The sequence below is a fragment of the Dufourea novaeangliae genome, unplaced genomic scaffold, assembly GCF_001272555.1.
Source record: "Dufourea novaeangliae isolate 0120121106 unplaced genomic scaffold, ASM127255v1 scaffold88, whole genome shotgun sequence".
NCBI lineage: Eukaryota > Metazoa > Arthropoda > Insecta > Hymenoptera > Halictidae > Dufourea > Dufourea novaeangliae.
The window spans coordinates 442616-455702 of record NW_015373960.1 but is presented as its reverse complement, the minus strand read 5'-3'; the positions used below and the strand labels follow the sequence as shown (position 1 = coordinate 455702).

Below are 13087 nucleotides of genomic sequence, written 5' to 3'. Positions count from 1 at the left end.
GGGAAAGAGACCGCTCAGTGGGAAGCAGCCGCAGTCCTCGCCCAGTGGTGGGGATGAAAATTAGTTACGGCATCTACCAAGAGACCTAAAAGGAACTCCGTGCGCGGCGCGGCCAGGCAAGCACTTCGTGCAATGTTACGCGTTAAGGTACCCCCGTGCGTTGTTGGCAGTGCCCGGTTACGAAGCTCATCGTCGTCATTGTCGCCGTCGTTCTCGTCCCTGGTGTTCGACGTGTGACGGGCATCGACGTCACGCTACAAAAGAGTCGGTTCGGTGGGTGCGCGAAGCCACACACGTTATGGCTCATGGTGTGAGCGAGGTGCTCGGTGAGGGGAACTCGGTGAAAATGGTGCATCAAAAGCAGCAGCAACAACAGCAGTCAGTGGTGCATCAGCAGCAACAGACCAACGCGCGAAAATCCGTAGGTGTGATGGGCAGCAGACGCATATTCGCGCCGGCCTTTAAGCTCAAGGTTCTCGATTCCTATAGGAACGACATCGACTGTCGTGGTAATCAACGGGCAACCGCGAGAAAGTACGGGATTCATCGACGTCAAATACAAAAGTGGTTACAGTGCGAGGATAATCTGCGAAATAGTTGTGCCGAAAGTGGAAACACCGGTGTCGTCTCGACGACAGTGATTTCTTCCGCGGGTGTTTCCAAGCCGGACGGTACCGTGACGGAAGCCACGGGACCTGCCGTGACTCCAGCAGCGCCGGCCTTGAACCTCAGTCTCGCCAGACTGCACGGCGACGAGCTGGCTACACAGCAAGGGCCCCCACCTCTTCTTCCTCGTCCTCCTCATGGTGGTTCACCCTCTTCGCCCCAATATGTGACTCAATCCACCACGGTCCCCATGATGCCTGTACGCGTTGGATATCAAGAATATAATGCCAATCAGGAGCAACATCATCTTCGTCGAGAAACAGGGGACAATCGTGTACAGGTCGCAGATTCGGTTCACGGCTACTCGGAAACCCACGTTGAACAGGATCAGCAATCCAACAGATATTACGTTTTAAATACGGACGTACAACGGGAAATCGAAAGTTCGGTGCCGTATGACGGTCGAAACGAAGTGAAGGTATACCAAAACTTGACGAATTATCGTGTGCCTCCTCGCCGGGAACACCGATACAACGGGAATGAAGTAATTGGTGCGACGGTTCATCAGCATCGTTCACCGAGTCGTAATCGATCTCAGCAAAATTACGGGGACGTGGATTCTTCTATGGACGGGAAATCGTCGTACGGCTTGTTGTTAGCGCCGTCGATGATAAAGACTGAACGAGCGAGCCCAGACTCGGCGGCGACGCCAGGGCCGTGCGAATCGACGAGTTCTCCCGGTGTCTCCAGGATCCCACTCTCGCCCGTTTCGCATCATGCCAGCAGCAGCAGCAGCAGCAGCAGCAGTTCCACAACGTCCATTCACTTTGATTCCCCACGGACGTCCGCAAGTCCATGCTTGCACGTGCACGAACACGAACACGCACACGCGTCTCCGTTCCCGGATTCCGAGAAGCCAATCCAAGAGTCGAAGGAGACAACGGTCCATATCGGTGAGAACGTAACGGAGGAGACTACGGAAGAGATAGAAATTGGTAGGGCGGTGGTCAAGGAGGAACTGCATACCGAGGAGGAACAAGAGACGAACAACGAAGGAATTGATTATCAACGGCCATCTGCTGATTCGCGTCCGGTAAGCCCTGTACACGACCGAGAAGGTTATTCTTTGCCTTCGAGCCCTCGTGGGCCAACCAGTTCCGGGAGATCCAGCAGCAGTTGCTCGGACAGCGAAATGGATCCCCTCGACTGTTCTTCCGGTAGCCACAATTCGTCGAACGATCTCGCTCGACGACGATCTTTCTCCCTTCGATTCAAGCTGGACGTTCTCGATGCTTTTCACCGAGACATCGGTGTAGCTGGAAATCAACGCGCCACCGCGAGAAAATTCGGCATAAATCGTCGCCAGGTACAGAAATGGCTGGGCCAAGAAACAGAGCTCAGGGGCGAGATCGCGGTTCGCGGAAACTCGCGGCAACGGCTGGGCCCCATCCAGGATGTCGCTTCCGGTGAGTCACCGATGGATCTAAGGACGTCGAACTACGTTTCCAGCTTATCACACGATCGAATCGAAACGGAGTACGAACGATCGCCTCCGCCTCCTTACTGTTGCGACGTGGGTTCCTCCTCCTCGTATCTTCCGTACTACCACCATCCGATCGTCGTAGATCCATCTTCCGAAAGCGAACTCGCAAGTTCTTGCAATCTCTCTTGCTGTATGGACAGCCACGCAGCAACACCGGTGACTTCGTGTTACCAGGAAGTGTCCTTAAGAGGATCTTGCTACACGGAGCCGCGGAACAGGGTGTACTGTTATTCCCCTAGAGAGTATTCGTCCGAGATCGCCTCGACCGTTGCCGAGTCGGCGGAAGAATTTTCTTCGCCCTTAAAGCGACAACATTGCACCCTCTCCTGTTGCTACGAGGCGTTGCAATCACCGAAGAGGCTCTGCCTGGAATCGGAGGAGCCGGTAAGGGCGAGTTCCGCCTGCCAGGAAACACCACCTCAGGAAACGCCCCTTTGCCTGGTGAAACCAAAGAGGCTCGTCGACGTGTCTCCGTTGAGAACGGAACCGGTCACGAGCACAGTGCCAACACCACCGGCATCCGCCGTGCCTCCACCTGCGGGACCAACCTCCAAGAAGGACGCCATTCTATTCAAACCGTACCTGGACAATCCCGTGAGCAAACCGGCCAAGGAACCTACCGTCCAGAGGGAATTGTCGCCCGTCAGCAGCCAGAACATCGTTAACAACAACAACAACTGCCAAAGTATCTGCAACTTCAACGAAGGCAGGGGTCACGACTATGCTCTCGAGCTCAGTTTAAAACTGCCGGTATCCTGGGGAACTCATCCGAGCCCATACACCGAGTTCCCACAGGTTAGGAGCGCGTTCATTAGGTATCCAGCAAGTCCTCATTACAGCTAATTCGCGAAAACATTTACGACCCTCGACTCGACGGAATAGGGGCGACGTTCTTAATCGGATTATTTCGCTCTTCGATATTTCCTGATACGCTGAGGAAGATGTACGTATATACGTCCGATGTCTTTCCATCGCGAGTACAGTGAAATCGATTTTTAACGGGAGAAATTTTTTCATACGATATAAAATCACAGAAAAATATAATTGATATACGTATATGAAAGATTTTAAACGAGTAGGAGTCGAAGTTTTATATTTTTAGAGTTTATGGAATTGATTGTTCGGTACTCGTTCCGGAAAAAGGATTCTTCGAAAGGATTCACAGACGAAGGATCGATTGGTACGTGATCTACGACACGTCGTACCGCCACGCAAGCGTTTATCATATCCACGGTTCGTCGGTGCCGCGTATACATCGCGATAAAGTCTTAATCGGCCATTGGACGATTCGAGGTGCGGTAGGAGATTATACATGGTCGTGTCCGCGGTTGGCATCCTCTTCTAACTTTTTCAGACTTTGCATTACCCCCTCCCCCCCCTCTCGTTCTCGTATTCCCCTCGGAAATCCTTTTCAGATATCCGACGAGACTTTTTCGCGATGGTTTATCGTTGAGATTAGCGTTCAGTGGCTATCGGCTAGGCCGTTTAGAGGTCGCCTGGGTTTGCTATAATTACAGAATTATGTCAGTCTCGGCAGGAGATAACGATCGCGAGGAAAAACTCCCTCGTGAACCAAGTTTCTCGCGACGTTGTTACGCAACTATCGGACGGTACCGTTTCCACGATTTTCAACCAATTACTTACACAATTCGGGGAATACTTGATTGGTGTCAAAGTCTATACGCGAATCGATTGTCTTCGTCCGTGAGAAACAAGTGCATAGTACATACTCGTTTTTCGTGTCGTTTTACCTTCACGATTCCGGCCCCGTCGCGTCGGTCGATTGGTCGATTGATCGATTGGTCGACTGGTCGATTTCTCGGTAGTCACATCGCGTTACCGTACGTTTTCCACGAACGCTCGTCGTTTTTCTTATTCCGCCTCCGTCGAGGATCGATCTTAGATATCGTTTAATTGCTCAAAGAATTTCTTCCATGCGCGCACCTGTGCTGCACGCACGATGCGCAAGTATTACGACAGGGTTCCGTCTCCGTTTTCTTTTCTCTCGTTATTCTCTCCTTCTCTACGCCCCCCTCGCACCCTGCATCGCTCCTCGGTTAGCTAGTTCACGGCTTTTCCTATTCGTTTCTTTCCTGCCTGTTGAATCGATAGTCTGTAAATATGTAAATACGCGGCGAGGAATCGACCGATCAGCGATTACGGAGCTGTAAGACAGCATAGAAGGATCGAATCGATTGCCATATACATGAGAATTCTCAGAATCGAATCGATGACTGTGTGTTCGCAATGAATATTTCGAGTAGCTTATGGAAATCGGTTCGATGTTCACGCTTGGAACGCGCTCGGAACGGAGCAGGAAGGAAGGGAACGAACGTAGGGTATACATACATACATAGGTACATATATATATATACTTGTGAGAAGAATCACTTCGGCGTGCCTTTATTTCTGCCGGTCCACGAACAATCGCGCGGAAACTTACTCGTAGACTTACTTGTAAATAAACGAATATATTTTGTCTATGAAACGGTTCATTTGCGAAAGGCTGATCCTGGCTGGAGATTTTCTAATAAAAACAAATAAAATAAAAGACACACGAACACGTGAACACTTCGAGAAACTCACGTGCCTTATACGATATTCGTAACAGGGGCATGCTTTCCCTAAGTTGAAGATCTTAAATTAAGGTCGTCAAATTAAAGGGGATTCAAGCCCCGACAGAAAATACATAATTTAAACTATATTAAGGACTCAATGCCGTAGAATAGTATTTCTGGACTCTCGGCGTGCAACCGTTAATTCCTTCGGCCGCGAAACGAACGACGAAATCCCGATTGTTCGTTGTAAATTATTATTCCTAGATCGTCGTCTATTTTCTGTGTATCGTCGTTCCTCGGGGTTTCCGCATTACATTACATATCATCGTATTCCGGCCGGTTCGCTGGCGCGCTCCGATTCTCGAGGCGATAAACGCGGTCTCTTTTTTCATCGTCGAACGACCTTCGGTGTCATCGCGTCGCGAAGAAAATTTCCGAATCAATGCGCGATCAGTTGGCGCTTACGAAACTCGGAAAATACCACGATACCTAGTTACATACTAGGAAACGGGAACCGACCGCTATCGCTGGATCGATTAGAAACAGACGATCATCGCCGTGGACGTTTACGGACGTGACTGGCGACGATCCGTCTGCGACGCGGAAAAGGGTGAAATGGTCCCCGTCGGAAACAGAAAATAGCCTTCCGCGAATCTTGTACGAGCGGACGGGCGGGTAATTGAATGCAAACCGTGCTTGGCGGCAAAGAAGGGCAATTTTGTAAATGACCGTCGCAGACGAACCGGTTACGTCAATGTTTCAATATTCAGGCTCAATCGAGCTAGTTTCGAGCACGAACGATCCTATGCCGTTACGAGAGGCCGTCGTTGCCGTCAACGCCGCAGTATTATCATCGTCGAGCGAAATGCGTTCCGTCGTTGATCGTCGCGTCGCACGAGTCAACGATATTTACCAGAACGGTGTTCGTCGAGGAGAAAAGAGATCGAGTAACTGGGTATCGGTATCGTCGCGCGAATCCCGAATAAAGAAACATATCAGAACAGGCCTCGAGAATCGAGAAAGGTACGGCAGAGGAGAGGAAACCGTATTTACAGCCTTGTCCGACACGCTCGTCGATAGGGTCAAGGCGGCAATGTACAATAAAATGTAGCGTATTCGTAAGCCATAATGAATTGCATAATGCCATAACGTTTTACATAATGAACGAACCGACGGTGGTGTCGAACCGACTGACGAAAGAAAGGAGCGTGTGTGTTCGATAACGCGAGGAGTATATTAATGTGTGCGTGCGTGGCTGCGTGCGTGATTGCGTGTGTTCCCTGTGTGCACAGCCCACAAGAGTCTATTAAACGAGGCATAGAGCATATATAAGCAATATATATTTTTTAAGTGCATGAAAGTGTGCGAACGGAGCGACGAGTGGATCCGTGGTAGGGTTAAACTTTCGTGGGCGAGCCCCCACGTTTTCAAGTCTTGTACACATGCAAGTAGGTAGCGTGTACGTACAGTGGGCACACACACATACACACAGACACAACACGTATAATGTCATAAGCATAATGTTCGTGTCGTATGTGTATCTATATATATATATTAAAATATTATATTTTAATACGATCGCGTTATATACCGACGAAGCGCCTCTTAACTCGCCCGGTGCCTTTTAGATCGCCCGTGCCTTAGAATTTCGAGCGAGGAAGAATCCAGACCAAAGTGTCTCGCGTCCTCGGTACGAGACACGGTATAATGTTTTATATCGCGTCCTCCGACGGCGAACAAGCGTTCCCCGCTGATCTCTCGGCAAGGATACGTCCCGCGACAGAGAACACCGGTGATTCGTTGAAATGTTTAATCATAATGATAATCAGTATTGAAATTTATTCAGTTTATTTATTGGTCGACGTTCCGGCCGTCTTTCCGAGTGACAACAACGCTATATATTTTGCTCTATCCGTCGAATAAACGATCGAAAGAAAGTAAATTTGTTACACACATTTTTCTTTATTTTCCTATTTCCTCTTTAGTTACACCCTCTCTCTCTCTCTCTCTCTCTCTCCTTCTTTATTTCCTTCTCTCTCTAACCGTCCATCGGTAGGATACCTGTACATCATCGATCCTTCAGATCACATTTTTCTTTATTTTCCTATTTCCTCTTTAGTTACACCCTCTCTCTCTCTCTCTCTCTCTCCTTCTTTATTCCCTTCTCTCTCTAACCGTCCATCGGTAGGATACCTGTACATCATCGATCCTTCAGGAGGGACGGTAAATTTTGCGCCGGTTTCGAGGGTTTGTCAGTGAGAGTTCCTTCGTCGAAGGGGGCGGTTCGCAGTGTGATAATCGAAAGATCAGCTTATCTATTTTTCTTTTCCGTACGGGTGTGCCTCTCTGGCGGCGAGTGCAATCGCTAGCGAAAACAATGATATTGTTATTTGAGTCTATCGTGTTCGAGACACGATTCCATGTTCGCGGGAAAATTCGACCGATTGCCGCGACCGTGTCCGTTATTGTGATTCGTCGGGAGAAAGAATGAGAGGGCGAGACTGAACCACGCTGCATACGACAGAGATCGAGTGATCGATCGATTCGAATGTACGGCAAGACAGGCATCATCGAAGCGTTGTTTATTTTGTACACACGGAGAAATAAGTATCAATTGTACTAAATATTGTATTATATACATACACGCATAGATTTATATGATATAGAAGTTTAACGAATTTCAGAGAAAATATAAGAGACTATTTTAAAAGAAATTTTCGTCTCGTCATTCCCGTCGCTCAGCCTCGCGCACGTAGTTTCCCCTTCTGCTCATTGTTTTCGGATAACTAGAGGCGGAGCGCGCAGTCCCCGAAAACGCGTGCACGCAATGTAATCCGAGGCAACGTATGCCCGAGATAACAGAAAAGTCTGATTATTCCAAGGAAGTTGATACAGTCGCAAACGAAGGTGCATACAATCCTCCAGGAATTGTTTTCCGCGAGGCGGTGTAGGTAAGTAAACACACAAGTGCATTTCAAGTTTCCTCGATTCGAATCTCCCTTTACTCGCAGAACTATCGCGTAATCCAGCAATTTGCTTAACGGGGCGAGAGAACGGCGATGGATTACAATATTTATTGGACAATCGCAACTTTTACCCTTAAGCCGGCCAGCAATTCCCGTAATGGTAATAGCAGGAATAAAGTATCAATTCAGCCGTTCGAGCGCTAAGCTTTCGCCGTTGTGCTTGAAAGTTCATACGATAAAAATGTATATCCGTATCATCCTAGGCATTGTCTACAAGTGCCTTTTCTTTTTTAACCGAAGCTAACTTTTAATCTTATCTCGTGAAATGTCTCACCGATGTGAGTACCTGTCGGATGTTAAAACCTAGGGATCAGAGGGCCTAAAAAAACTCTTCGAACACTATCGAATATCGGCGTGATTCCGTTCGATGATCCATAAAACACAGTTTTACCGGTGCTTCCATTTCAGTCCAGATTAATTCAATTAGTTCTCCTTCTTGTCTGAATAATTTCATGGTATGTATATCCGACGGAGGATTCGAGTCATGCCAGAGATAAGAAGAATATAACACACAGTGACTCGTGCACTGAAAGCAGTCACGTCGATGTGACCGACGCATTGTTTCCGTTATCGCGGCCGATTGGCAGTGGCCGCGGATCGACGATCGTGCACGTACTCGCTAAACTTTCTAAGCACGCAATCGTTCGCCGCTTGCCCAGCAGTTGCTCACCGTCGACCAGCGATGCACTTGTGTCGATAAATGACGTAAATGTTCTTTTTACGATCAAGCTGTCCCTTGTCAGTCGCGATTCGCGACGAACGCTCCGCCACGAGGATCCGTAGCCCCCCGCGCCCCTACTTTTGCAAGCGGACGAAGTCCCCTCGGTTTCGTTGAGCACCGGAACGCGGGGAACAGCGTCTGAATGTGAACGAAATGAATTGCAATTTCTGCCGTACGTTTTTCACGAAGAATGCGCCGCGTACGGTTCCACACACGTGCGTATGATGTAACATATCCTTATGGGCCCTCAGGCCATGCGATATGGATATTGGGTAACCAATTGAATAGTAATGAGCGACGATTGATCTGACAGTAATTTGCAAAGATATGTAGCGTCATTGACAATAATGAAGTTATAAGCATTGATTTCTTTCATAAACACCAATGATGCTTTTGCGATGCATGTCTATGCCCGTACGTTCAGAGGGCTGTGTTAATTATTGGGTTTAAGAAGGGCCCACTTTGGGGGCTACACACACACACACACACACACACTGAGAGAGTGATGCCACCGTACGTTACAGGAATCAAAGTTATCGACCGCGAAACTGTAGTTAAACTGATTTACCGATGCTATATTACAGCTCGATGAGAATTTCATATTTTCGAACTGTCGAATGAATACAAAAACGTTTGAAAATAATAAAAAGTAGGTAATATGTGCGATTTTATTACTTTTCTCTTGGTCGATATTGTTTGTAGCAGAACAGAAATTCAAGTTCAGACGGTCATCGAAAGTTCCCTACGTTAAACGACCATAGGAACGCTATCCGTTTTCATTGAGGCCATCGCATACGCGCAAAACAGACCTTGAATCGAAGTATGACTGATGCAACGCATCAATCAACGCCAATAAATGTCACCGACTGGTGCAATGCAATTAGGAAGGGTGCAGTGGCACGTACAAGCAAAAATCCACACTAATGCTGACTCTCGAGGAATGCGTGCATCGTCGATGCTCAGAACCACGCTTCAGCCGCGACCAAAACTCCTTTCCATTGAGAATCAATTTTAACGATCGTATCCTACATGATAATGTCCTGCGAACACCGCGTTAAATCGTTTCGTATTCAAGAATAACCATTGTCTGCGTCGAATGAAAAAACATACGACAGAATTCCCCGTGTCTGGCGTTCTCAACCGGAAATCCGAAAAGGATACCACAAAGTTTCTGGCTCGATTCCAATAACCGAATAGCGTGACTTCTGTTTGCGAGTCGAAGATCAGCGTAGCCACAAAGTCTCGAGTTTCGTTGATTGTTCACGCTGTGTGCCTTTTTTCTTGTCCACCCTTCGATATCTAACGAATAGTGATTACAAGTTTCCAAGAATATTACAGATGTACGTACTCTCTGGTCGGACGTCGAACGAGAAAGTTTCAAAAACTTCAAAACAACATAATCAACCGCCATCGGTATATCGCATGAATTAATTATACACCTGTTAAGATTAATTATAGGTAAGACAGCTTCGAAATTCTCAAGTATCGCACGTTCGACACTTAAGGGGTCTAATTATAAGACACCAACACTACGCTCAGCGAAGAAAGGGGATAGGGGACACGTGTTCCCATAGTCGCGTAGCAAACAGAAGGAATAAGAAAGCTGAGAGTAATCCTCGAAACAGCGGGAAAATCAGTGTTTACTGCGTTGCAAAAGTCCAGCCAGAATTTATTTTTACCCTAGACGAGCACCGTGACCCCTTCCCTTCAACGTTTCCTCCTTGACGTCGACCGACGAAGTCTTTTTTTCTTCGCCGTCTTTTGCCCCGTCCTCTATCCGTTGCTGTCGTTTTGGGGAACACAGAGCGTTAATCTTCCTCGGCTGACGGTTTTGCCGGCTCGGCGAGCAAAGGAATCTTTACGACGATCGAAGGTCGCCCGATCGTGGACTATAATCAGCCGGAGAGATTGTTTTAGTTTGTAAAACGATACTGGCGTTTCTGGTTACAGGTTCTGCAGTCAGAGCACGCTGGAAATCGTAGCTGTAAATGACGGAGCGTTATGAATCGCCTGAAGTGACCATTGCACTGACCAAAGAGGAGATTCACAATAGATACCAAGACACAGCCCTGGTTATACATAAAGTAAGTAATCATTTGTTCGTAAGAACGGTGTTTTAACTGGATCGATTTAAATGTGAAAACGTTTTATTAATTGTATCTGGATACTCAAAAATTGTTCCGGTACACAGATTGTACTTTAAAAAACTACCCTGCACGCGATTATAAAAATTGTCCACTGACTATGTTTGATTTGAGACCGAAGGACTCGTAATCCCCTTTCTTACAGGACCAACAAGATAAAAAAGAAGTCGTTAGTTATTTAACATTTGGATCCAGCCGTAGAACCATGGAATACAGTAGCTACGGGAACCAACCTGTTATCGTGAGAAGACCGGTCGGATCTCTATCGGTTCAAAGTACCAGGGACTTCTCTTCGCAAATGTTGAGGATATATCGAAAGCCTCGGGACAGTTGTGTAATTAATTAATATTTCACCTCAAATGCTGTACGCTGTTGTTAATTAAACGTTCGTATCATTTACAGGTATTGATGTTTTATTGTTTAGTATTCTCGATAGTCTTCATTCCTGTAGTTCTCTTCTTCTTATCGACAGATTCTAATTCTGCCGGTCTATTAACTATTTTTCTAATATCGATTACAATCTTGATCGGTATGTTTATATACATAAACGCGTGTTTAAATATTTATACAACTATATTTATACAATATATTTTCTTCCGAGTACACTCTTGTGAATCGAATTACTATTCGTTCAATCCTTAGCAAATGTGGTCCGACATTGAGCGAATTCCCGTATAGCTCCACCACTACGATTAAGGTAAAACTCGAAACAACACTTTACGGTGTCCATATCTGTTCATGTGCGTTACGAGAACATAAACAACAATAATAGCGAAATGCTTCATTATATGTTTCGAATAAAATTCAAGCGACGTATTCGACTTCGTGTAAAATAAATACGTGACAAAAGATGCGGATAATAACAAGATCCGCAACATACGGATCAAGGTCGGGGCACCATTTAATTTCCACAAGAAGAAACAGCATCAAACTCTTGTTTTACTGAATTATTGCAGGTAATCCTTCCCCTGACTGCTTCAATATAGGTTATGATATCACAACTAAATGTAAGAAATTGTCAGGATAACTCAAGTGCTCTGACATCCACTGAAGTGGGGTCTCCAAGGGTGGAACAATACCATGCGTTAGTACTGTAACTATAAGAAAAATGAGATGAACATATACTGTTACTATTACCTACAAGTTATAAAAGAAACAGATATATTTACCATTCTCTTGGTCTGGAAAAGTCTCGTTTAATAAATGCCTCAGTGTTTTCCTCTGACCTTCTTCATTCACAGGCTTCACCAGTTTTTGTATGTATTTATCCTCACTTGTGTAACAACGAAAGGGTATGTATTTGAAACCCTCTTCACTGTTGATTGCTTCCATGAGTTTTCTATTTACAGACCAAAACTGATCAAACTTGTCATTAAGCAAGCCAGACCATAGTTGATTGTGATCTTTCTTTTGCATACTAGACATGACTTGACCTCTGTGTTTCAATACATCAGCTTCTTTCACACAGGAAAGGAAATAAGACTCAACCACCTCTCTAAAAATTCATCCCAATGAGCTCAAGTTTATTAATAATAATAAACATAGCGAATTCAAGATCTGCCGTGCATACTTGTTTTGACAATGCATCAGGACATTTTCTGGAAACCTCTCAAAGTGAACAACTATGTTCCAAGGTAGTTGAATATCATTGGAATAAATATCCAACAGAACACCAATAGGATAGTGCCACTTTAATGGAATTCCATTAAATTCTAGCCACATCTCATGTTCCTGTTTATTGTCGCTTTGTACATGGCGTATAAAATGTTTTCGTACCTAATTAGCGAAATACACAAATACAGTCAACGTAAAATCGAATATTAACGGATTATCGTTATTTACCTTGTCTGTGCAAAGAGGAAAATAACTTAACCTAGGTACCATAAGATAAAATGGATCAGGTCCTTGCAGTTCGCAAATTTCCTCGGAATCAAGTGTAAAACAAACGGGAATTTTCCCGTCCCAAATCTCTCTAAGCACCTCCCTGTCATTCGCCATTGTGCGTACGATGACGGATAATATTTGTTTTAATTCATCCGTGCCCCCGCTTCCAATTGGGCGTCAGACAGAAACAGGTTATATTTTTCGTCTGCTACAAAAATGTTCTACCAGAGAGGAAATGAGATTGCTAACGCCAGGGGTTTCGATGTCCCACAGTACAAGTGCTGCGCCAAGCGGCCAATTGTGGCGCTTGTGGTCCAACTTCTCATAGATAAGAACCCATGGTCCATCTTTTCTTAGCATGAACAAGAACCTATCGTGGTCCATCTTAGCATAGACAAGAAACTATCTTGGTCCAACCACCGACTAGGTATGAAATAGACCTATCATCCAATGCTTTTTTCTGTCCCACGTTCACAGGGCTACGTAACCCTGTTACCATTTTACACAAATTCAATGAAATACCCAGTTTAGGGCTATGAAATTAGAATGTTCAAGAAAAGGTAAAGAAGTTTCATATTATTCCCATTCATTACAATTTCCCTTGC

At 45.8% G+C, this 13087-nt stretch overlaps 3 protein-coding genes across 3 annotated transcripts; 2 read left to right on the top strand and 1 right to left on the bottom strand.

Moving 5' to 3' along the window:
* Window positions 1-206: 206 nt before the first annotated feature.
* Window positions 207-3025, top strand: LOC107186431. The gene has a single exon (XM_015574290.1). It carries the CDS (start codon window positions 299-301, stop codon window positions 2990-2992), a length of 2694 nt encoding a protein of 897 aa, XP_015429776.1. The 5' UTR covers window positions 207-298; the 3' UTR covers window positions 2993-3025.
* Window positions 3026-10255: 7230 nt separating this feature from the next.
* LOC107186424 lies at window positions 10256-11002 on the top strand. The gene is made up of 3 exons (XM_015574283.1): window positions 10256-10327; window positions 10405-10538; window positions 10744-11002. The coding sequence occupies exons 2-3, from the start codon at window positions 10443-10445 to the stop codon at window positions 10942-10944; spliced, it is 297 nt and encodes a 98-aa protein (XP_015429769.1). The 5' UTR covers window positions 10256-10327; window positions 10405-10442; the 3' UTR covers window positions 10945-11002.
* LOC107186423 (autophagy protein 5) lies at window positions 11000-12652 on the bottom strand. Its single transcript, XM_015574282.1, has 4 exons — window positions 12441-12652; window positions 12169-12374; window positions 11768-12093; window positions 11000-11695 (listed from the first exon to the last, which is right to left on the bottom strand). The coding sequence occupies exons 1-4, from the start codon at window positions 12594-12596 to the stop codon at window positions 11586-11588; spliced, it is 798 nt and encodes a 265-aa protein (XP_015429768.1). The 5' UTR covers window positions 12597-12652; the 3' UTR covers window positions 11000-11585.
* Between the last annotated feature and the right edge of the window lie 435 nt (window positions 12653-13087).

Bases quoted from the DNA above. Each gene is read 5' to 3' on its own strand.
- LOC107186431 (XM_015574290.1), top strand. From the start codon at position 299: ATGGCTCATGGTGTGAGCGAGGTGCTCGGTGAGGGGAACTCGGTGAAA.
- LOC107186424 (XM_015574283.1), top strand. From the start codon at position 10,443: ATGACGGAGCGTTATGAATCGCCTGAAGTGACCATTGCACTGACCAAA. The intron at 10,539-10,743 runs GTAAGTAATCAT...CCTTTCTTACAG, and splicing joins CAGCCCTGGTTATACATAAA to GACCAACAAGATAAAAAAGA.
- LOC107186423 (XM_015574282.1), bottom strand. From the start codon at position 12,596: ATGGCGAATGACAGGGAGGTGCTTAGAGAGATTTGGGACGGGAAAATT. The intron at 12,375-12,440 runs GTAAATAACGAT...TTCGCTAATTAG, and splicing joins TTCCTCTTTGCACAGACAAG to GTACGAAAACATTTTATACG. The intron at 11,696-11,767 runs GTAAATATATCT...TTTTTCTTATAG, and splicing joins TTTTCCAGACCAAGAGAATG to TTACAGTACTAACGCATGGT.